Source organism: Myotis yumanensis, unplaced genomic scaffold (genome assembly GCF_028538775.1).
Source record: "Myotis yumanensis isolate MYYU_CA2020_CCGP unplaced genomic scaffold, mMyoYum1.0.hap1 SCAF_8, whole genome shotgun sequence".
Lineage (NCBI taxonomy): Eukaryota > Metazoa > Chordata > Mammalia > Chiroptera > Vespertilionidae > Myotis > Myotis yumanensis.
In genome coordinates this window covers 9,323,828-9,347,844 of record NW_027223759.1, presented here as the reverse complement: position 1 = coordinate 9,347,844, position 24,017 = coordinate 9,323,828, and the positions used below count along the sequence as shown (strand labels likewise).

Here is a 24,017-nt window from a genome sequence, read left to right as displayed (position 1 = left end):
AAATAGGGGAAGAACAACTTGGGGGCTGAGTGCAAAACAAACTTCAACAAACTGCAGTTCCACATTCGAAATGCCCTGGAAATTCCACTCCTGACCCGGCACTATCTTTGTAAACTTGAATTGTTCTTCAGAAACCGAATTCCAGGAAAGGGGGGGTGCGGGGGGGGGGGGGTCCTTCCGGCCACGCGGTTAGAGCGTGGCTCTCGGTGAGCCGCCAGCCCCGCCCGCAAAGCACCCCCACCGCCTGCCTCTGGCTTCCTCATCTCCTGCTGCTCTGCTGGAAGAGCATGTTTACTTATTCAAGATCACAAGGGAAGCAGCAGCTGCTAGAAAAATCGCAGTCTCCGCCTGGTTAAAAAGTACAGGGACATCTTCCAGCTTTTCAGGAGCAGGGAGAAAAGAGAGAGGGCGAAACACTTCTTAACGTCTTTTCTTCAGGAGCCTACACACCAACCAGAGCAGTGGTTCTTAACCTTCCTAATGCCACGACCCTTTAATACAGTTCCTCATGTTGTGGTGACCCCCAACCATAAAATTATTTTAGTTGCTACCTCATAGCTGTAATTTTGCTACTGTTATGAATTGTAATGTAAATATCTGATATGTAGGGTGTATTTTCAGGGGTCGCGACCCACAGGTTGAGAACCGCTGAACCAGGGTTGTAGATCGAGGCCCTGAGTTCACCTGTCTGTGACCTGATTCATTCCCTTCTCCACTCCACGAAGCAGGGCCTGGCACAGCCCAGCTCTGCAGGGTCACTGACACAGACGACACAACTCCACGACCGGCTTTTTAATTCTACCAAACGGAGACAATCAGCCCCAAATCCCTAGGCCTCCGTGTCTGCTCCAAGGAGAGGTCACTGTTCTCTGTGAGGATGCGTCTCAAGAACAAGCCACTGAAACAATCACCTTATCATCGTTCACAGCGCGGCTCTGAGGCCAGACTGCACCTCATTGCCTCCATTTTTGCTTCACACAGGACCAAGCATGGGGCTTTGCATAGAGGAGGTGCTCAATAAACATGTGTGGGATAAAGGAAGAATAAACCTATAAATGTTTGGGGGACTTATACTCTCTGGGTAAAAATCTTTTTTTTCTTTTTTGAGGACAGAAGATAGGTAGGTATAAGAGCGTCTGCTAAATTCTGCAGTACAAATAAATGGTTTTAGAATCATGCTGAGATTAGAAGAGCATATTCCTTCATTCACCCGCCAAATATTTATTGGGCTCCAATGTGCCAGGTGCTATTCCAGGTATTGGAGACACAGTAAAAGGGATGGACAAGTGTCGTCCCCCCCCTCCCCCACCCCACACACACACACGGAACTTCCATTATAGCAAAGTAGCCAAGAGCAGAGGCTGTGGAGTCAAGCTTTCAAATTCCAGAGAAGTTAGGAAGGGAGTTGACCGTGTTCTGCTTGCTCACCTTGAAAATGGGGACAATAGTACCGACCTTACAGTATTATTTACGAAGATTAAGTGAGAATCCATGTGAAGGAATTAGCACATAGTCAAGTTTAAATCCATTTTCCACTCTGATCACCACCCCTCTCAAGTTAGTCATCATATGACTGTTCGTCTCTTTCAGATCCCTTGTCTCAGTTGGCAATAATGTTTCTTACCAGACTCCTACACTCTTCCCAAATGTCCAACATTAACCACATGACAAAGTTAACCGGGCAAGAGACAAAGGAAACCGCAGGCATCCTTCTAGATGAAGCCCCCAGGCTGTTCAGATGGAAATGAACATATGAGGGGTGCTCTGTGTAATTAAGACCACTGCTAGTCAAAGCAGGATTGATTCCAGGCCTCGGTGAAAATCTCCAGGAGGGCAGCTGGCAAGTGAAGGACTGGAGGCCTAGGAAGAAGGTGAGAAGAGACCCGGGCTCCACCCCCACTTCTACCCTCCTTCCCATTCTCTCCAATCAGGTCTTTCTCCTCCCTCATCCGCCCTGGGCCCTGGCCTTGGACTCAGATTCTCCGTCTCTGCCAAGCCCGTTCACACTGATGACTGGTAGGAGTGGTCTGGCTAGCTTTCCACCTGGGTGTTTCCTCAGAAGTTTCGGCCTCTCAAGTTACCCCTCCATCCCACCCAGCTCCAGCCTGTGGGGACCTGCCCCACTCAGCCGGGCCCAGTGCAAGCCTCAGCCCCCAGTTCTCTAGGCCCTCACTCGTCTGGGATCAGACTCCTTTTACCACACACAAAGCCATGCAAGTTCTAGCTTAGTGGTGTGCAACCAAAGTTAAACAAACGAATTGGGAAAAGAATGTTAGCTGGCATCAGTATCTGTTTACAGTGGACCGGGCACCACTCTAAGCCCAATCTTCCTGGGAGGTGGGCCCTGTTACTCACGCGTCCCAACCTTCCTGGGAGGTAGGTCCTGTTACTAATCCATTGTACGAATAGAAACTGAGACATAGAGAGGAAAATTGCCCAAGGTCACAAGCTAGCACATGGCAGAGCCATCATTCACACCCATGCAGCAGTCATATTCCAGAGCCCAACTCTGACCACACTCCTGAAATGCAGAAATACGCAAGTACACATTCAGTCCCTGCCCGCAAGAGGCCCATAACCCAGCACGGGAAGCAAGCACAGACAATGGGTTTTAGCCACAAATTCACAGCAGAACATGGCTTTATCTGTGTAATTCTCTTTATGCCACAGATGTACATCCCGTGCCATGTGCGTCTGGGAACTCAAAGGAATGAAACAGAACTGATTAAAATGGAAAGCAAAAGATAGCTACACCGTCTCTTTTAAAGCAGAAGTTACTCACTGAGAAAATATCTGCTCCTCTTATGTGAGTACTAATGGCTACAAAAGGAAGGACATTCACTTATACCGAGAAACCACCATTTCTCACATCTAACCAAAAATAGGACATGAGAAAGAGAGATCACATCAGAAATCCTGGGACATCCAGCTTAATGTTTGCTAATTTGATCTTCTGTCAGATTCTCTGCCCATACATCTCTCCATGGTAATATTTTATGTGAGCCTAAAAGCTAGCTCTGGTTCATTCTGAGAGAATGTTGGAAAGCCGGAAGGAAACTGGGGAGACAGGATGACCAATCCTTTTAAGGAAGAGATAGGGAATTAAACATAATGTTATTCTACTTAACTAGCTTTTTCTCATTCTCTTTAGATGCATCACCAGTGACTGATGTCATTTGAGTCACCACAATTAGACAAAAGAATCAACCCAGATCCAGACAACGGTGGCACACACATAGCTCAGACTGAGGGCAACACCCACAGTGCAGAACTAACTGACTTAACATACTGCCTCTGAGAGAACACACTTATCATATTTTTAATGTTCCCCAGAAAAACGTTCATGGTCTCTCTGGGTGAAATGATGAGGCATCTGGTAATACTGAAACCCAGAAAGCCTTCCATTCCACCACCCTCCCTGGTCCGGGACTCCTCTCTGCCACAGCATCCAGCATGGGAAGACAGGGCTAAAGCTCTGCACCTTGCACAAACGACGCCTTTGTGCTGGACAATATGCTCTGTGTTCCCCAAATCCCCTTTCAGTTTCCTCCTGACACACAGTTAGACTGAGTCCCTTGTCTACTGGGGTTGGGTGAAGCCATACAAGTGAGTTCTGCCCAGTGAATGTGGGTGGAAATGATGCAGACCATCTGGCTGCTGTGTCTCGATGATTCAGCATCGACCTATGAACCAGAAGGTCACATGCCTGGGTTGCAGGCTTGATCCTCCTCGGGGAAGAGGCCGATGATTCTCTCTCATCATCATTGTTTCTATCTTTCTACCCCTCTCTCTTCCTCTCTCTCCAAAATCAATAAAAACATATTTTTAAGAAATTAGGCATACCACTCTGAGAGGCCTGGTCCCCAAACGCATGTGGGATCATGCACTCCCTTCATCCACTAGCCAGACAGAGAGGTTCCTGTGGGGAACTCCAGGGCCTCTGAAGATGGAGCCACTAAATAACCACACGGAACCCTAGCCCAGCGGTTTTCAACCCTTTCCATCTCATGGCACACATAGACCAATGATTAAAATTCTGCAGCACACCAAAGAACTGTTTTTGCTGATCTGACCAAAAAAAAAAAAGAGGTATAATCTTTTAGCTTTGTTGTGTTAGCTGTTCTCATTTTTTTATCTGACAATCTAAGGGAAAAGAGGTCAGTGCCCCTGGCTAAATATAGTCAGGTATGGCATGTTGTAAACATCCTTGCAGCGCACCACTTGAAAATTCGCTGCCTTAGCCCAATCCACACTGGACTGTGACCTGAAAGGGAAACTCCCCTTCATGCAGAGGTGGGCAGTGGTTTGTGAGAGCCGCGAGTGCTCCTCAGGCGGTGGGTGTAGCCTGCCTGTGCCATGGTCTCACTCTGGAGGCAGTAGTTACCCTGCAGCACCCACACCTACCTGTGTCATTGCCGATGCAATCAAGTATCAGGCAGATTCCCAAGGGCTTGCTCTGCATCCTGTACCTGTCCTCTGGGATGGGCTGGAAAACAAAGCAGGGATTGTTAAAGACTCTGGCACCGCTATTTCCGCAAGGTCTCCCCTGTGTGCCAACTTTCCTTCTGGATTTTCTTAAACAGCCCTTGGGCAGGGAAGTCAGTCAACAGACAGAGCCTGAAGTTGCCACAGTTGACATTTCCATTTAATATAAAATGGTTCCTCTATTCAGGGAATGTGCTTCAGACAACAAGCTATTTCTGTTTTTATTTCATTTTAAGGAGAATCGTAGTCTCTTTACACGTGTCCTAGCTTTGCAGGAGAAACATCATTTGAAACAGAGAGAAAAGATGGGTCACGTATTTCTCAGGAACCTCAGTTTGTACAAGTGATATCATTCCAAACGAGTACAAAAGGCGGCCCCCTCTTGCCTCTCCTTACAGAGGTTATCAGCCCAAGAAAAAGCAAGTCAAGGCTCAGTGTCTGGGCTTCCTGGTACACTCAGGAATTACTCAGTTGACCAGGGACGTGGCCCTTGGAATTTCCCTGCATTCCAAAGCTCACAAATACAATCCACTCCAGCATCTTTCTCTGAGCTATGTCCACGGTTCCCCTTCAGAAGAATACTCAGGAGAATGACACTCTCAGAATCCTATCACTGTCACTAGAAATTCTTAATGGACAGATATTTTTAAAGAAGCCAGTGTTCTCCAAGAGCGTGTGTGTGCGGTGCCATCCCAAATGAGAAAATGGATTCTGTACCCGAGGCAGGAATGCTCCTGATTCTTGAACGGACGTCTTCACTGGTTCTCCTGCAGGATGAGAGGGAAATCACTTAAATGCTGAAGGAGATTTAGCCCACTCCCTGCTGGCTGCGTTTTTCATATCACAAGTGTCTCTTCCCCTATTTCTTTCCTCCACTATCGCTTCCCTCCTCAGCCATACTCAGCCCCAGGGTTCCGACCTTGCACTGTAAAACCTAACCGATATGCCCGGCCAGCATGACTCAGCAGTTGAGCCGACCCAGAAAACCAAGAGGTCGCTGGTTCAATTCCAGGTCAGGGCACATGTCCAAATTTCTGGCTCAATCCCCAGTGGCAGCCCATTGATGATGTTCCTCTCTCATCGATGTTTCTCTCTCCCTCTCCCTTCCTCTAACTGTAAAAATCAATAAAAACACATTTTTTAAAAAGAAAACCTAACTGATAAGGTAACCCAAGTTTCTATGCTAAAGAAGGGTCATGTAGAAAAACTGCTTAAGTAGCAAGTGAAAGGAGGTTTCTCCAGGTGAGGACCAGGTAACTGCTGAGTTTTTAACTTGAGAATCTAATAACTTCACCACAAACATTATCAATAGCTTTCCTACCTGTGCTAAAACTGTGGGCAACACCCAAGGGAAGAGACTTAGAGACTGAACAGATGGCCAGGTTTTCTTAGCCCTGTGATACTGGGAGATCGTAACGTTAAATGTCAATGGCAAAATCGAGGACAGTGAGCTTAGCAAATGTAGGTGAGCCTACAGCACATTTTGTTAGATAAAAATGACTTTATTAGCCCAGGGAGGTAGAGAAATGATCAGTTTTAAAGCCATAAAGGGCTAGCACGAACCCTAGCACCATCACAAACAAGCTCTGTGAACTTGGGCAAGTTTCTTCCTGAAGTCTCAGGGGATTTTTAAATCTCTAGGGTGAACAAACCAAAATCTATACTACTGTTGTGAAAATGAGAAATAATGTCTAAAGACAGGCCAAGCAAACGCCAGGAATGATAAGGCTTGGGGGAAATGAGCATTTTCAAAGTTGTAAAAATTGAATCACTCTTTTTAAAGAACAAGTAGCAACACCCTTTAAAACAACATCCTGCTTCTAGAAGTTTATCTTATGAAAATAACAGAGAAAGTGTGCAAAAATGTCAAGGACATCTACTGAAGGACTGCCCCAAGCTAGAAAGAAACTAAAAGTCTACCCATATGAAACAGGGTAAATAAATTATCCTTTATAATAAAAGGGTAAAATGCAAATTGACCAAACGGCAGAATGACCAGTTGCTATGATGTGCACTGACCACCAGGGGACAGTCGCTCAGCGCAGGAGGTGCCCCCTGGTGGTCAGTGCGCTCCCACAGGGCTGATGGCTGGCAAGTGCAGTGGCCCGCCTCCACGGCAGCACTAAGGATGTCCAACTGCGGCTTAGGCTGTCAGTTGGACATCTCCCAAGGGCTCCTGGACTGCAAAAGGACACAGGCTGGGCTGAGGGGCGCCACACCCCTCCCAACCCCCACAGCGCACTGGGCCTCTAGTGTCCATATAATGCAATACTGTGCAATGTTAAAAAGGATAAGAGATCTTTATGTATTTGACATGAAAAGATATGCAGAATATATTGAGTAACAAATGGATTACTAAATATTATAATATTGATCCAGTATACTTAAAAATATGTAAAATGAGAAATAATGTCTAAAGACAGGCTAAGAAAACGCCAGGAATGTGCATACTATGTGCATATATTTATACATCTATATGTGAAAAATAAGACCCTTGGAGGTATATAAATCAAACATTAATCAGATTATGTTGATACTTGTAATTAAGAGAAAATTTCACTTTGTCTTTTTGTATTTTAGCAATCATGGATTAACAGAATTTTAAAAAGCACAGAATGATCTCTGTAATATGCCTTTCTCCATTTAAGGCACTTAGTAAGAGCTTCATAAATTGTATCATCATCATCATCATCATTCAGATGAGATCTATTTAGAAATCCAAATTAATATGAATACAGGGCTTGATCATTTTAAACTTCTATTAGATTAAGGCCAAGAATGCGTTCTTCCTTTATTAGCAAATCAACCATGTCCAGGCCAAAGCAGCTCGCCCAGGATCACCAGGGTGTGGAGAGCTTCACTTACCTCGCCTGTGCAAGTCCAATCAAGAACCAACCTGCCATTAGCGCAGTGGAAAGAACACAGATTGCTTTTAATTCCTATCCAGATCTACCAGGTCTCCTATTTCCCTTTAAACAGCTTTCAGAATGCTAATGCTCACCACACCTCACCAGCGTTTTAAGAAATGCTGTCACTTCAGGAATCAATTCGCTCCTCCGTAGCTTTTCCTGGAGTGCAGAATTTTAGGTATGAAATGACAGGCATGGGCTTCACCATCTGGCTAATCTGGGCAAAATGCTTTTCCGTTTCCAAGTGCATGCAGACAGCATACAGGCTGCCCTACTACAATGGTCACGATCTCCACTGCACACAGGACCAAGTCCAAGCTCCTCTGGTAAGACTGGGCCCTCCTTACCTGCCTAGCCATCCCTGCCTGCCTCCAGGAGTCCTGAGCCATCTCCACTGCACTGTGACTGAGTCTCAGCCTCGCTTCAAGGAGGTCTCAAGACAAGCAAAAGGAATACACTTTTAAAAATAGGTGGGATCACGTGCTGCTGTCAGAGAGATGAGAGAGGTCATACAGGTTGAAATTACTAGTTTTTTAAATTGTATTTTTTCCTTTCTTTTTAGGAGAGGGGGATGTCATCTATAGAGTACCTAGACTTATTAAATGGACTTGAACACAAGATCTTAGTAACCTTTCTTCTTCCTGCTGCTAGATATTTGGTTTAACGTGACTCATTATCATGGTTAGATTAATGTTTAATGTGGCCTGGTTATTGTTTCATTTCAGGCAGAAATATATAGCCAAGAAGATGAAGCTGGTAGAGTAAGAGGTGTTTAAATTCAACTAAGTGAATTTGGTAAGTAACTAGAAATGCCGATGAATACATTTTAAGAGTTTAACTGCATTGGGGGAGCTTTAATGAGACTGTATAGATAAAGAAAACAGCCAACTCTAAAAAAGAAAACAGTTTGTACTAGAATTATCAAGCATTTACAAGAAAAAATATGAAGAGAAGTCAGTCTTACTTTGAATGTCAGGATGGCTCACCATGGGTCTTTGTCCTTTACTCCTCCCATTCTGAAGCTTCAAATATAAAGAATAAGGTCACAGTCCCTGTTAGTTTTTTCAGAGTCACATTATGTTACACCTCTTTAAATATTTCTATAGGATTTTTACCCAGGAAAAAACAAAAATATCACATTCACTGTTAAATTATCTAAAGAAGAAGAGCAAGAGCTATTAACTCCATGAATCCTACATCTTATAGCCAAAGAACAAGGCAACTTTCTTTTCAAGAAGTGAAAATACAATTAACATGTAAATATGCTAAATTAGCATATTAGAATGTTTCAAAAGAGCTCAATAAAGTCAGCTGTCATGGTAATAGTAGAATTGCTATAAAAGCTCCAAGACAGCCCAACTGGGTGTGGCTCAGTGGTTGAGCATTGACCCATGAACAGGTCTTGGTTTGATTCCTGGTCAGGGCACATGCTCAATCCCCAGTGGAGGGGAGGGGACAGGGTGCACAGGAAGCAGCCAATCAATGTTTCTCTCTCATCGTTGATGTTTTTATCTCTCTCTCTCCTCCCTTCCTCTCTGAAATCAATTTTAAAAAAATTTTTAAAAAAAGAGTTCCAAGACAGAACAAGCTGTTGAAACATGCAACTGACCTTAAACCTGATCATTTAACACAGAGGCAATGTATGTATGGTTAAGAGTGGGAGTTCTAGCTCAAATAAACCTGGCTATAAATTTTGTTTCTGCCACTTACTAGCTATGTAACCTCAAGCAAGTTATTTAACCTCTATATATCTGTTTCTTTATCCTCAAAATGAGGACAATAGTAGTACCTACCTTATACATTTTTGTGACGGTTAAGTGTATTCAAAGCACTCAGGACAGTACTTAGCACATGAAGTGCTTAATGACTGCCCAGTTACTGTTTTCTATAATTGCCCAGCTAAACATAAGCCACATGTGGGCTTGATTCTCGCTAACAGCTACCACTTCTGAGGGCTAGAGTGGGATTAATCAGAGAATTAAAGATTGAACCGACCCTTTCTTCTCAGATGACAGGTCCTGTGTAAGGTACACATCCCACATACTGTCAACCATCTGATACGCTCAGCTTTCAAATGACAGTTTTTCCACTGAAGCTATCCTAGCCAAAAGAGAGAAGTAGACTGTTCATTACACTGTCTTAAGCTAAGTCTGTGTGTCTAAACTTAGCAAAGAAAAGCATTTAACCAGTGACGTAGCCACAGGTTGATGATATTAAGTAGAAGTTTAAGCTCCACATGGCTATGCATTCACTTTTACATACTATTAAAGATACATAACATTAAATCGAAGCTAGATTTAAGAAGCATTATACTGAGCCCTTGCCGGTGTGGCTCAGGTGGTTGAGTGTCATCCCGTACACAGAAAGGTCAGCAGTTTGATTTCCAGTCGGGGCACAAGCCCATGGTGCATTCGGAAGGCAACAGATTGATGTTTCTCTCACATCAATGTTTTTCTCTCCCTCTTTCTCTCTCCTTCTCCCTTCCTCTCTCTCTAAAATCAATGTTAAAAATATATTTATTTTTAAAAGCATATTGCAAAGAAATAAATGAAATCAAATAAGCATTATATTGCAGTGACATACAACTTTTTTATTCTACAATATGTTGCTATCATGTGCCATTTAATGCCACTGTATCTATTTTTATTGATTTGAGAGAGAGAGGAAGGGAAAGGGATAGAGAGATAGAAATATCGATCAGCTGCCTCCTGCATGTCCCCCATGCAACCAGGGCATGTGCCCTGACCAGGAATCGAACCAGGGACCTCTTGGTTCAGGGGTTGATGCTCAACCACTGAGCAACACCAGCTGGGCTGCCACCATAACTTTTAAAGCACTTTTGCAGCCATGTATGAGTTAATATCTAGGTATTCGGCTCCTAAATCTTGTGAGAAATTCACTGAGTTCATGTGCTACAGTGCCTGCTTATTAAATAAATGAATGATCAGGGTCACAGATTAATATAGAAAATTTAAGGAGAAGTTTATACACAGAGCATGTGAGTTCTCAATGGGCTACAAAGATAGTGAATACAATTACTTCCGTTAACAAAATAGAAAGACAAAAGTAAAAATGGGGCAGAGTTTTAACTAAGAATGGTGATCTAATTTATATTAGAGAGACAATAGCAGAGAAAGCTCAGAAAATCTGAGTCAGCATCCTAAATCAGTTTTGTCTCATTTAATATCACAGAGATTCAGAAAGACAAAAGCAAGCATAATTGGTTCTTGGAAAACGACAGACATATCTAAGCAATGGTGTATCTAGTATGTAGTTTATTACATACACCACGGTGTAGAGGAAGGCACAGGGACTGGGCCCAGTTCTGGTGATAGCTGGAGGTGGGTAATCACTTAGCGTTCTTTAGGACTATGTTTTCTTATTTGTTCAGCGAGGGGTCTGGACAGTATAATCCTCACCATCCTTTTCAGCTCTGAAATTCTATTGCTCGGTAGCATCTCTTACAGCTCATGTTATTCATGAAACTATTTCTATCATAGGGGTAGTTAATGTTTTCATCACATACTTTCATGAAAGTCTTTATCATTTAACCATGAAATTGCACTCTGATGTAAGCCCTCACTACAAATTCCACATATCTTCATATGGGGATGAGGATGAGATTATACTAAGATTGACTTCTCAGAATAAAACATATTTATGTTCACAGATCAATAACATCTCTCACCCTGGCCGGTTTGGCTCAGTGGTTAGAGGGTTGGACTGCGGACTGAAGAGTCCCAGGTTTGATTCTGGTCAGGGGCACATGCCCGGGTTGTGGGCTCTGTCCCCAGTCGGAGGCTTGCAGGAGGCAGCCGATCCATGATTATCTCACATCATTGATGTTCCTCTCTCTCCCTCTCCGTTCTCTCTGAAATTAATAAAAATATATATTTTTTTAAATCTCTCAATAACAAAAATGAAAGGGTTAGTCAAGAAACAGGGCTAACTCAGCAGGGGCTAACAAAAGAAAGCTCGTTCTGCAAGCCTAAGCCCTGCACACAACATGCTCCCCTTGAGTGGTTATTTTACAGAAATTCCTGAAGACCATAATTCCCCAGGAAGAAGGACAAAGGGCAAGGCCATAAAACTATGACCCACGGACTGGGCAAGGTCCTGATCCGCCCGGTCCTGGTCCGTGTGTCAGCCTAAAGCTATCTGCAAGCGCTCCCTACGCGCATAAAAAGCCTGCTCCCTCCCCATTCGCCACTGATTTCTTTTTCAAACTCAGTCCATCTGCACCCAGGTGCCTTGAGTAAATATCTTTTTGACTACCCTGAGCCTTGAGTCAGTTCTGTGCGAACCCGGCCCAACTCCGAACCTTTCAAAAAACACTTTTGCCGACATCATTAAAATAAGCTCAAAAAGCTCAATAAAAAGCAAATGCCCAGAGAGGTAAATACAAATGTATTTATTTGGAATTATTTTTTGTCCAAACAAAAGATTGGGAATAAGTTGTTACATATGTATGTTTTATAAACACAGGCACATTTCTACCACAATTTTTTCAAGTGTTAAGTAGAGTACAGAGTGTAAGAATATATATTTTTAAATTAAATTTCTGAAGCTTTTTCATGCTGGGATTCCACACATTTGCTCCAGACTCACCCTTAAGTTATATGAAGGATCCTTAATACTCAAGTTTGGGAGAGATGCCTGGAGGCCATTTACATAACTTGTTTCTGCTCCTTGAGCTGTAAGCAGAAGAGAGTTAAGGTTTACCAATTATTATTAAATGAATCTTCAATGATAGCTCAGTACAAGGTCAATCATCATCTTTGAAAATGCCCTAAACTTTCCAGCCACCTTACTTAATTCAAAATATCAGATCAGATGACTCTTCTTTCACCAGCATCATTAAGAAAGGACTAAAAATGCCACTCTTGTACTTAATCTTTTATCAGTCATTTGGGGTGGAATAGGAGGCGGGCGGGGAGGGGCAGTTCTGTAGATCACTGGGTCTCAGCCATGTCCTTCAGGCTGTGACTCTAGGGGCAGTAGACTGCTAACAGGCCCCAAGCTGAGGCTGAGTCTAAAGGACAGTGGGGGCGGGGGACAGGCCAGAGAAGGCCAGTGTGAACCTGGTCCCCTTTACCAAGGGAGGGGTTTTCAGCAGAACAGATGCCCTTTTTCATGAGAAAATTTTGTGAAACTCAGAACATATGCAGGAAAGCCATGGAACCCCAGTGACAAGATCCCACCCAGAGTTGGATGGTGATCAAGTCAGATGCTGGAGCAAGGCAGCAGGGCATATCCTCAAAAGCCCTGAATGTCCACAGCACCTCCACCAGGTGCAGAAAATAGGGGTGCAAACTCTTTCTTGAAGGTGGGAATGTTAAGAACTGCTTGGTGGCATGTTGGAGAAGGCCCTTGCTCTTGGGTCATGGGCGTGGGGTGATGAAGTCAGCAGATCTGGGATATGAAAGATATAAAGAGATATGATCTCTAATCACAGGCTACCAGGGGGCTGTGAACATTCAGGTGCTTTCCATCCACCCAACAATGGATATTTACCAACCAAACCTACCCTGCACAGGGTACTTTCCTTAGACCGCGGAAAGGCCAAAATTCTGCTTACCAGACTGCTTGTATTTCTGGATTTTTGTCTTCAGGTCTATTCTGTGGATGTTCTTCAGACATTTTTCTAATAATTCCAATTGATCTGGAGCAACCAGATTTAGCTTCTCCAATTCCATCACAAGATCCAAGAAGCTCTAAGAGAGACACCAAGAAGAAATAAATGTCAGTAGGACTGACGATTAAGCCCCAAATGCAAAATTCAGGCTGTGGGTGTATAACAGCAAGAAACGGTGACAAGTGGAGCTCCTTCAGACCTTCGGGGATCCTAAACTAGACTTCTCTGCTTGATAGGCCTTCCAGGGCCAGGTGCAAAGTACTCTCCTGAAGTTGACTCAGCAAAGAGGCAGTGGGAAGTCTTTTGGTGGCCAACCTGTGTCTAGGTTGGGAATGGACACATGGCCATTTTGTGTCATCAAGGAATATGGTGAGAGAGCGGGCCTAAAAATACAGTAAAATCCTCCCGAGCTGCTTCTCTTTCAAACACTCAGGCTGGTGTTATTGTAAAAAACATTAAGGGCTTTCCTGAAAAAGGAAGAGAGAAGGTAGTTTGGGGAATCTTTTTACTAGGAAAACCCCAATGATACCGTTTTGAAGTTCCTCACATTTTTAATCAATGCTGGCCATTCCAACTCACTCTGATTCAGAGGATATGAGGAGGCAAAATTTCAAGGTCAGGGCATTTTGTACTCAGCTATTGCCTTTGGTTTCACCTCCCTTGTGCTTAACATTTGTTTGCTGACGTGCTATTTTTATTCTAAAATAGAATAACCATGCCCTAGCCAGTTTTGCTCAGTGGAGAGAGCATCGGCCTGGGGACTGAAGGGTCCCAGGTTTGATTCCAGCCAAGGACACATGCCCAGGTTGTGGGCTCGATCCTCAGTGTGGAGCATGCAGGAGGGAGCCAATCAATGATTCTCTCTCCCTCTCCCTTCTCCCTTCTTCTCTGAAATCAATAAAATTACATTAAAAAAAACCAACCCCATACTGTTCTCACTTTCTGCCTTCCCTCACCCCCAGCTTGGGCCTCCCTGCTCAAACGCCTGCTTCCCTCTCTTCACACCATAGAGAGTATCCTCCAACTTCTGATGGGCTCTTGGGAACATTAACCAAGAAAAAGAAAACGCACCTTATCCTTGGCTGTCTTGCCTCGGCCCATATAATCCTTCATGAGAAAAATTAATGAGGACATATCAGATTTATCCAAATGTTCACCAATCTCAGTCATCAGCACCCTGTGAAACAGACAAGTTTCTTTAGTAAATTCAGATTACCAGTCCCAGTGAGACCACCAAGAACCTATGCCTCCTCTATGCCAACAATTGGTTAAAAGACTAGTTCTTGTCCCCATTTGAATGTGCCCCCCATAAGACAGAAAGCCTAGATCACCCCAGAAGGAGATCTTAAGGGAACTCCAAAAGATAACTCATCTTTTCCCCAGTTTTCAATAGGAGATGGTACTTCTCTTTCCAACTAACTACTCTGAAAACAACTCAGAGAATAAAAACTTCCCTAAAGAATCCCCTAGCTCCCCCCAGAAGTTATGAAGAAATAAGTAAAGAACCTGAATGACTAAGATGAAGACAGAAATAGAATTGGAAATGATCTTCTCTGTTGAACAACCTCCCTGATGCTGATGCTGATGCTGATGCTGATCCGGGGACCATACTTTGAGTCACAAGATTCTAAAGCAAACACCCGGCTCACTCTGAAACTCAAAGGGTAAAGGTCATCTAGAGCCTGGGGATTGTGACCGCAGAGGTCCTGCTCTAGAAAGCCCCTCCTAACTCAGTCAGTCACCTCTGTTCCAGTAAGAGCTACCATCAGGCTTTATTGGGCTTAAGGGCTGTTTTCCCAATTAGACTCACAGAATCTTGAGTATGGAAGAGTCCTCACTTACTTTGCTCTAGCACTTTCCAAATACCAGGCTGGCATATATCAACCCACAAAAACAAAAGCTACTTAACAAATAAATAAATGGCCCTAGCCCAGTTTGGCTCAGTGGATAGGGCATCAGCCTGCAGACTGAAGGGTCCCAGGTTCGATTCCAGTCAAGGGCACATGCCCGGGTTGTAGGCTCGATCCCCAGAAGGGGGCATGCAGGAGGCAGCTGATCAATGATTCTCTCTCATCATTGATGTTTCTATCTCTCTCTACCTCTCCTTTCCTCTCTGATATTAATTTTAAAAAATACATTTAAAAAAATGAATACATAAATCTAAAACTCCCCTCCCATTGCCTGGCCTTTCTGCCAAAAGGCCCTGAGAAACTGCCTCCCCACGCACCAACCATAAGAAACAGTAAATGTTGAGTGCCCCCTAACTTATTCACAAAAACCCAGTCGGTGCCTCCCAAAAAGTTTTACGGTTACTGACATTATATGATGGTTATGATGCTTCGAGAAGTGGAAAATGACCAAGAATAACAACAGCAACAATTACATTTGCAGAGTGCTTCACAGTTTTAAAAGGTACTTCACATGCTAGATTATCACAATTGAGCCTCACAAACAACTTGTGAAATTAGGTATTCTATTATTCTTAGCTTTCCCACTAGGAAAAAGAAGGCCCAACCAATGTTAGTGGCCGGATCAGCTAACCAGGCCTGTACCTGACAGTTTTGAGGCTTGAATCAGGACTTCTGACCTCAAGTCTCAGACACTTCCCAAGGCCCATACTGCTTTCAACTCTCTTTAATATATTTTTTAATAATCCACATCATCTCCAACTATACATTATTGATATAATAAAGGCTGGTGGCCCAGCTGGTGTGGTTCAGTGGATTGAGCATTGGCCCATGCACCAAGAGGTCTCCAGTTCAATTCCCAATCAGGGCACATGCCCGGGTTTCGGGCTCAATCTCCAGTAGGGGGTGTGCAAGAGGCGGCCGATTGATGTTTCTATCTCCCTCTCCCTTTCTCTCTCTCTCTCTCTCAAATCAATAAAAACATATGTTAAAAAAAAAATAACTCAAGGCTGGTGGTCTGGAGAAAAAGGAACTGCTAATTTAGGCAGTTCCCAACAAGTTTTAAGGTTACTGATATTATATGATGGTTGGAGAAATGGCTTCTGTGCACCCCAGAACCTCCAAGAGCACTTTGTGTGAACAAAAGGAGCAACTTAAAGGCTGTATGAACTAAAGGGGACTCCAGCAGGTGTTCCTCTCTGAAGGGGGATGAGATGTGGTCTTTCTTAGCTTGACATGTCTGGACATGGTAATTTCCATACTGAGGCTGGAATTTTCACACAGAAGCCTCTGGAAGTAGGAACTTCCCCAGAAACTCACAAGAAGGAAGTCCAACCCACTAGTTTCCTCAGGAACAATTAGAGTTCCACAAAGATCACCATATGACTTGTTTCTATGTGTTTGGCTTTTTGTTTATCCGTTTATATTGTTCATTATATTCCACAAATGAGTGAGATCATGTGGTACTTATCTGACTTGTTATTTCCTTTCTCAGTATGGAAAACTGCCAGGTCTGACATCATAGAAAATAAGCTAACAGAGACCACTGCAGATCTCACAGAGGCTGCAGGAATCACCAGGTCTCGGCCCGGGAGAAGCTCAGTGGGTTAGAGTGTTGCCCTGATACTCCAATACTATGTGGGCTGGATTCCTGGTCAGGACACTAACAAGAATCAACCAATGAACGCATAAGTAAGTGAGACAACAAATCTCTCTCTCTCAAATCAATAAATTAAAAAAAAATTTACTAGGTCTTAGTCATGCCCATTTCTCTTACTCTATCCATAGGGCAAATACATATCATCTATCCCTTCTACTGTCATTATGATCTACTACTACCCAACGAATGAAAGAAAACACCATCTAGAAATTCAAAGAGCTTAAAGCAGTGGTTCTCAACCTTCCTAATGCCTCGACCCTTTAATACAGTTCCTCATGTTGTGGTGACCCCCCAATTTCACTGTTACAAATTGAACATAATTAAAGCATCGTGATTAATCACAAAAACAATATGTAATTATATATGTGTTTTCCGACGGTCTTAGGCAACCCCTGTGAAAGGATCGTTCCACCCCCAAAGGGGTCTCAACCCACAGGTTGAGAACCACTGGGCCTTAAAGGAATGAAGTAACATTATACAGCCGTTGGATCAGTGAGCAGAGGAAGTAATGAAGCTGCTTTTCTCACTGTCCTTGTTTCTCTCGTTCAGAAGTCTCGACCACCTGCTTCCCTCCCAGCCTCAGGCTTACCTGTAGTCTGAAACAAGATGTGGGTGTCCGAGCAGGTAAGCCTCCACTGTCCTTTTGTCCATCTTCAAAATCCGCTTGAGCAGGTCAAACCTCCTCACTCTGTAGAGCAGCTCAGCCAGGCCCATGAAAGACAGCTTTCCTCTTTCATTTAAACTGTCCAAAAGGTCCCTGACGTTAAATGCAGACACATCTGCAACAACATCTCGGCACAGAAACAGAAGCATCTCCCTCTCGTCTTCATCAAGCGCCTCGTCAATCTGATGAATGACCTCAGCAAACATCTTGCAGAGTGCCTTGCAGGGGCAAGACGCCAGTCCAGTCAACAGAAGGCCATGAGGCCACTGACTTCATTTCTGATGGGCTTCTTCATTTCTTTCAGAATCCTTTCCAATGGAGGTGTTCTGTGGTTAAAAGGGAATTTTTTAAAAATCTTCTTATCAAAGGAACTTATGCTTAAAATTCAAAATAGGGGCTTTTCCTTTCTTGCTGGTCTCCAGGAGATCAAATTCATATTGTGAAGTCTACAAAGAGTGACCCTCAATAGACAAACGGATCCAAAACCAAGACAAAGGAAATAACTTACATTTTAAGGCAAATAAAATCAGAGACAAAATTCCCCCCCAAAACAGCCACACGCTTACCAGAAATTATTAGCATGTATGATGTGGTAAGGAATGTATGAAATCATACAAGAATTTGATTAAACTTGGAAAGAAAATAGGTTGTGACTAAGTGGCAAATTTTACTAGAGGAGGAAAAACCCAATTACTAAGCAGCTGAGAGGGTAAACTTCCTCTTTCGGTGAGTGACCTAGCCCAAGGCCCTCTGTGGGGGATCAAAAATAACGGGAGAAAGAGGCATCTATTCCTACTTCTCCTACTTTAAAATCCCTCATTCTACCTGTAAGAAACCTTCACTGCCATCCTCCCAAGGCCCCGGGCTTTTTTCACGGCTTCACTGTGAATGCTTAGAGGACCTGCCACCACAGCTGAACCTTGTCAAGTTCTGGTCACCTCTTTGTGGCCCCCCTTCCCCCTGGAAGTTCCAGGGCAGCAATTGTCACTAGAGTTCCTGACGGTACCAGTGGGAGGAAGGAAGTGGAACAGAAGATGTGGGGAAAGATCCCAGTCCTGGGATGGGATCTGGGTGGGAGTGGTGGGAAGGTCATGCCATGGGTACATTCTGAACTTCTGTCCATGGAACACAACTTATTTTCTTTCCAAGTTTAAGCTGCAAATGGCAGTCACCATCTATTCTAAAGTTTCATGGCTATGTTTTACGCTTAAAAATGTTAGTGTTCTGGGAGAGTAGTACCTAGTCTGTTTCTATCAGAGAACGTTGGGGGTTAAAAGCTAACCACAGCAAATAAATAACTGGAAACACAACCCAACTGCAAGGTGTTGTTGCTACATATTTGCATACAGGTATATTTATATACCTATGTAGCTAAACTTAGTGAAAAGAACACTGAATCTATTTTATTTATTTATAAGTAATTTTTATTTATATATAATCTCAGTCCACAAAAGATTTGAGGCATCTTAAATAAAATTTCATAAGCAGGAAATTTTTTTTATGCGTAAACAAAGGAAAAAATTAGGTTACAAAGTTGAAATGGGTTGGAGTGGTAAATACAATGCAAACATGCAGGCCAGAAAGGCCTAAACAGATTTTAGTAGGCTGTGAATTTGTCCCTAAGCTTCCTGGCAGTAACAAAGCAAAAAGGGGAATATGGGACATTAAATATATAGTTCTTGCTGTCAAAGAAAAGAAAAACAAAACAGATTCTTAGAGGAAGCACAATTTTCCTAAAATTCTAGAACTATCCATCAATTAAAATATTAAAGAGTCTGAAAGTAATAAAATTATATTTATTTTAGTTCTTAAAATTTTTAAATATTTTATTTTAAAATAGACCATTCATTCATTCATACTTTTCACACTGGCCTCCCACTACCAGTGTAAATGGGTGAGCTCTTAATAAAAACAGACATTTTATCTAATATATACTTGTTAATAAGTATTGATGTGTCTACGCCAATCCCATTCCCATTCATCCAAAATTCATTTACATATGGCCACTTGTGAATAATTAGACTAATAAAATTTATGAAATTATTTCTCAATGAAAATAAAAAGTAACTGGTACTCAGACTATTTTTTTCATCTGAAAGCTGAATATTAATTTTATGTGTTTCAGAAAGCCTAAATCTATACTCCACTCATAATCATGTTAATAGCCACTAGTTTCCATGAAATGAGGTCAAGTTCTTTATTCACTAAAAGTCACAATTTTGTTAGTAGTTTTTATAAATTAACCTATAAAATATTTATATACAGCCCAGCTGGTGGGCTCAGTGGTTGAGCAATGACAAGGAACTAAGAGGTTGCTGGTTCAATTCCCAGTCAGGGAAGGTACCAGGTTGTGAGCTCGACCCCCAGTAGGGGCTGTGCAGGAGGTAACAAATCAATAATTCTCTCTCATCATTGATATTTCTATCTCTCTCTCCCTCTTCCTTCCCCTCTGAGATCAATTATATATATTTTAAGTTATAGTCCTTTAATAAAGTACCACATGGCCCTGAAAATAAACTATTACTTCATGAATCTTACAAAGAAAAAGCAAAACAAAAGAAATATTTTTGCCTAAGCAAAAAGCAAATTGCTAAAGCATACATTAAAACCCTAAATGCTTAAAAAATAATACCATACAGGGCGGAGTAAAGTAGTTTTACAATTGTTCATATGGAAAATAATACAATAATTAATAAATAATAATACAAGAATAAACTCATGTTTCACAACTGTAAACCTACTTTTGCCTCACTCTGTATATTGTTTAGGGAGCGAGGTGTGTAGTGAAAATATTAAAACATACATAGCAATAATAAATACTGAATTGTTTTCCATGACAGGATGAATGGAATGTGACTAGATAAAAATACAGAGGCTGAACTTGTAATATTTTGAAATGACTGAACGTGTAATATTTTGCTTCATAAGTCGGACATTAGGTATACAGATACTAACATAAATATACCTCATATCACATTCTCTGAACACAGTACAATGAAATTAGAAAACAGTAGCAAGCCAAAAGGAAACCTTATAGATCTTTAAAAAGAAAAATTAGCTTCGGTCCCTTCTGTACACCTATTTCACAGAATCCAGAATGCTTTTAGAGCTTCCCTGGTACACATACAGACAAGCTTTAGAACAAGGAATCCTAGAGGCAGCCCAAAGTTATCCTCAAAAAGAACTGGTCAGATTGTACTTAACATGACTCAAAAGATGTGGCCAGGGGCAAGGAGGGGTGGCAGCAGGTGGAATGAGGTCTGCAGAGTTCTGTGAAGCCCGGTGCCCATCGCTTGCAGCCCCACCCTGCCTGCGCTGCCAGCTCCGCACGCCACTCACCTCCTCCGAAGTCACTTGCTTCGCCTCACTTGGATGAGGGACAGAGGGGCGATGTGAGCCCAATTCTTTTTTTTCCTGCTTTTAAATGCCCAGTCTTCCCGATGTCATCATCATTAGATTAGTTTCATTTCACTCTACTACAGTAAGCCTTTTCTAGCCAGACATAACTGGCATCGATAGGTATATAGAATTCTTTAAAAATTTCCCTTTTCTACTCCCCTGCCCTCTTCTGTCAAATTGTAACTTGATGATGATGCCTCCCCCTTCTTTCACCCCCATACCCTGGTACAAACTGTTCCGATCTTCACAGTGAGACACAGAACCTAAGACCAGTTGCATTTTCATTTCTCGAGTGGGGCTCGTGGGAGGGTTCAATGATCATTGAAACAACTCAGCTGTAAATTTCCAAAGTGAATCCCCACAACTTTGGCCAATAGAACGTGTGCCAGGTTTTAGAAACAGAAATGAGGTATTTCCCATGGAAATACATTCAATATGGGTGTTTATAAAACTGCAGCAAGGGCTAGGGGAAGGGGCTCTTGGCTGGGCTTCAGGAGGCCGCCACAGGGAGAACTGAGCTCAAGAACTCCCGCGGTGACCTAGCTACCAGAAGGCAACCCACTGCCACCACACCTGCCTCCACCAACGCCACACCTGGTGAATGGACACCTAAACGCTGCTACCCAGATCCCCAAGTCATCACCACCATGCTTGCCAGCAGAGAAATGGAGAAAAGCAACCAGCTATTGGCCTCTACCTCACTGCTGTTTGTAAATCTTGCCTAAATGCACCTAATTAGCAGAACTAAAGTCACATCCTACTTGTAAAGAAGTTGGGGAGATGCAGACTGTAGTTGTCCACCCTCTGGACAGAGATGAGAATGGGTCCTGAGGACCAACTGACATTAGCCACCACGGAAGGTTAGTCCATGAGGGCATTCCTGTCTTCTTTCTGGTTAAATCCTCTGTGTGGACCCCAGTGCCTGACTCATAGTAGGCACTCAATTAATATTTGTTGAATGAATGAAGGTATGATCATAAATTACTACCAAGTAATAGCCTCACTTCCCTTTCTCCACAGACTGGACTGAGAGCATAAGCTACAAACTCTCGCCAGCTAGCACCCTCAATTCTCTTGCCATGTTGCCTCCTCGCCACCAGCTCTGCAACACCTTGAGTGACCAGCTGGTCCTGATTTGCCAGGACTTCCCAGTTTTAGCACCAAAAGTTCTGTGTCCCAGAAAATTCCTCGGTCCCGGGAAAAGCAGAATGGTTCATCAACAGTGAGCCTCCTCCACACATACGTCCAGGATAGCAAGTCTGGCTGAAGCGGGTGGGGGTGGGAGTGGGGGAATCACACCACACCCTTAGGTTTTCAACCTCAGCATCTCCTTACTGCTGCTCTAAAACCATTTTTACAGGACCTTGGTCAGCTCCTTTCCCATACCCTCACAATGGCTCCACCCACGCTGCTCCCTTCCATCCTATCACCACCCAGGGGGGCGGGTTATCAGATGACTGACATTTACCAGGGTTGAACTCCAGTAATCTTCCACATTCCCACTGTGGGGCTGGCACCTGTTGTCCGTCAGCTTGCCCAGGGCCAACCACTCCCCTTGTGCCCTCCTGTCTCCATGAGCTCTTTGGTCAACCTTTCCCTAGGCCCAGGGACTCCTTCCCTCGGCTTGTAAACATGTTAAGGTCTCTTCCATCTTAAAAAACAGCAATAACAAGAAAAAGCCTTAAGCCTCAGATCCCCTAGATCAGGGGTGGGCAACCCCTGGAATGCGTGCCAAAGATGGCACGCCAGTAACTTTTGCTGGCACGCGAAACCCTCTCTTACTATCTTCCATTTACAATTTTTGTGAACATTTGAATGACTTAAATGTTAAATTACAAGGAACTGGCAAGACACTTGATGTTATGTTTGGTTACATAAAGGCTTTTGAAAAGAAACTGGAAGTCTTTAAGAGGGATGTGGATGGTGAGAGATTTAGATATTTCCCAAACCTCAAGAGGCACATCAAAGACCTCCCAAAAGATGACAGAACAGACTGTCAAAGCCTTCAAAAGCTGTTTTTAAACATCAACTATTGAGCAGTTCTTCTCAAGATTTGCGAAATTCAGGGGACTGGAAGAGACAGCAAAATTCATGAGGTTTCCAGACAGCACGAAACTGGAGGAACTAAACTTACAAATGTTTTCATGGATAGACATGGCTGACTTTGAAATGCAGTTGACCGAATTTCAGAGTAGCTCCATTTGGAAGCAGAAATTTATTGACCTTAGAGTTGACTTGAAAAACACTGAAAAAAAGCAATTTGAGACAGGAGTACCAGAGAGAAGTGTCAAAAACGAACTATTGAGGACTTGCAATGCCATTCCAGAAAATTTTTTCTGTTTAAAAAACTTTGCAACAGTGTTACTCTCCATGTTTTCATCCACATATGCTTGTGAATCTTTGTTCTCAGTGACGAATTTTGTTAAGTCTCATAAATAGAAGTAGCCTGATGGATGAAAGCAGTAGCTTGTGCATATCTCTGAAGGTCACAAAATATAAACCTGATGTAAAATCTCTGTCATCAGTGATGCACCAGCAAAAGTCCTACTGATAACATCAAACGGAGTCATAAAGTTTTCTGTCGGACTATCAGTGTACATGTATACATTAAAAAATAAATGTATTTTTCATCATCATATACTGTGTTTTTGTCGCTCGAATGAATTTTATTATTTCTTCAAGTTTCTTCACATACGTACACCTTAAGAGATATCAAGTTGGCGTAACATGTTCTCAAAAAATTAGGGTTGGCACACAAAAGAATTTTGAGTCAGAGATTTTGCTGGTTTTGGCACGCCCTCCCAAAAAGGTTGCCCACCCTTGTCCTAGATAGACTGATCCTTTCAGTAGTTTACTTTCATGTGAAGCTGGGCCTTTATGAATGAAGAGTCTGCCCTCAGTCCGTCGATTACTTCAACTTCAGTCCACTCCTCACTAAGCCTCCACCTGCATCCTCCCTCCCCCCATATCCTTTACACACTGACACTCCGTGCGGAGCCAAACTACAACCTGCCGAAGGAAAAATCAGTAGTACTAATGCTGTCTGTTTTAAATGTTGATATTTGGTTCATTATGGATTTTTTTGCATGAATGTCAACTTTTCCCCAAAACATTGCGTTAGAATACTATATCTTGATTACTGTGTTTTTAAGCACCCCCTTAAATGTTGTGTCTGAGGTGGTGCCTCCCTTTGCTCACCCTGCTGACAGTGCTCTTGTAGAGGCCTTAGGGACCTCCTAGTGGCCACATCCGGGGTCTGCTGATTAACCCCGCCTTGAAAGCACCTCCCTTGGCTGGCCTCACACCTCTGCATTCTATGCAGTCCCTTGCTAACCTCTGACTCTCCACACCCTCCTTC

General features: G+C 43.0%; 1 protein-coding gene across 12 annotated transcripts in view; it reads right to left on the bottom strand.

The window, feature by feature from the left end:
* CFLAR (CASP8 and FADD like apoptosis regulator) overlaps positions 1-24,017 on the bottom strand; it is a 45,666-nt gene that overhangs the window by 12,214 nt on the left and 9,435 nt on the right. For 5 of the 12 annotated variants that reach the window (XM_070421823.1, XM_070421820.1, XM_070421822.1 and 2 more), the window contains exons 2-5: positions 17,186-17,586; positions 14,101-14,206; positions 12,973-13,108; positions 11,791-12,088 (exon numbers count right to left, since the gene is read on the bottom strand). In XM_070421823.1, the coding sequence (XP_070277924.1) occupies positions 11,967-12,088; positions 12,973-13,108; positions 14,101-14,206; positions 17,186-17,466 (645 nt within the window). In that variant the 5' untranslated portion in view covers positions 17,467-17,586 and the 3' untranslated portion in view covers positions 11,791-11,966. Of the gene's footprint in view, positions 1-4,404; positions 4,487-5,202; positions 5,253-8,358; positions 8,417-9,389; positions 9,495-11,790; positions 12,089-12,972; positions 13,109-14,100; positions 14,207-17,185; positions 17,587-20,599; positions 21,062-24,017 lie in introns of those variants that run through there. The other 7 variants (XM_070421813.1, XM_070421815.1, XM_070421814.1 and 4 more) reach the window with 5 other exon arrangements.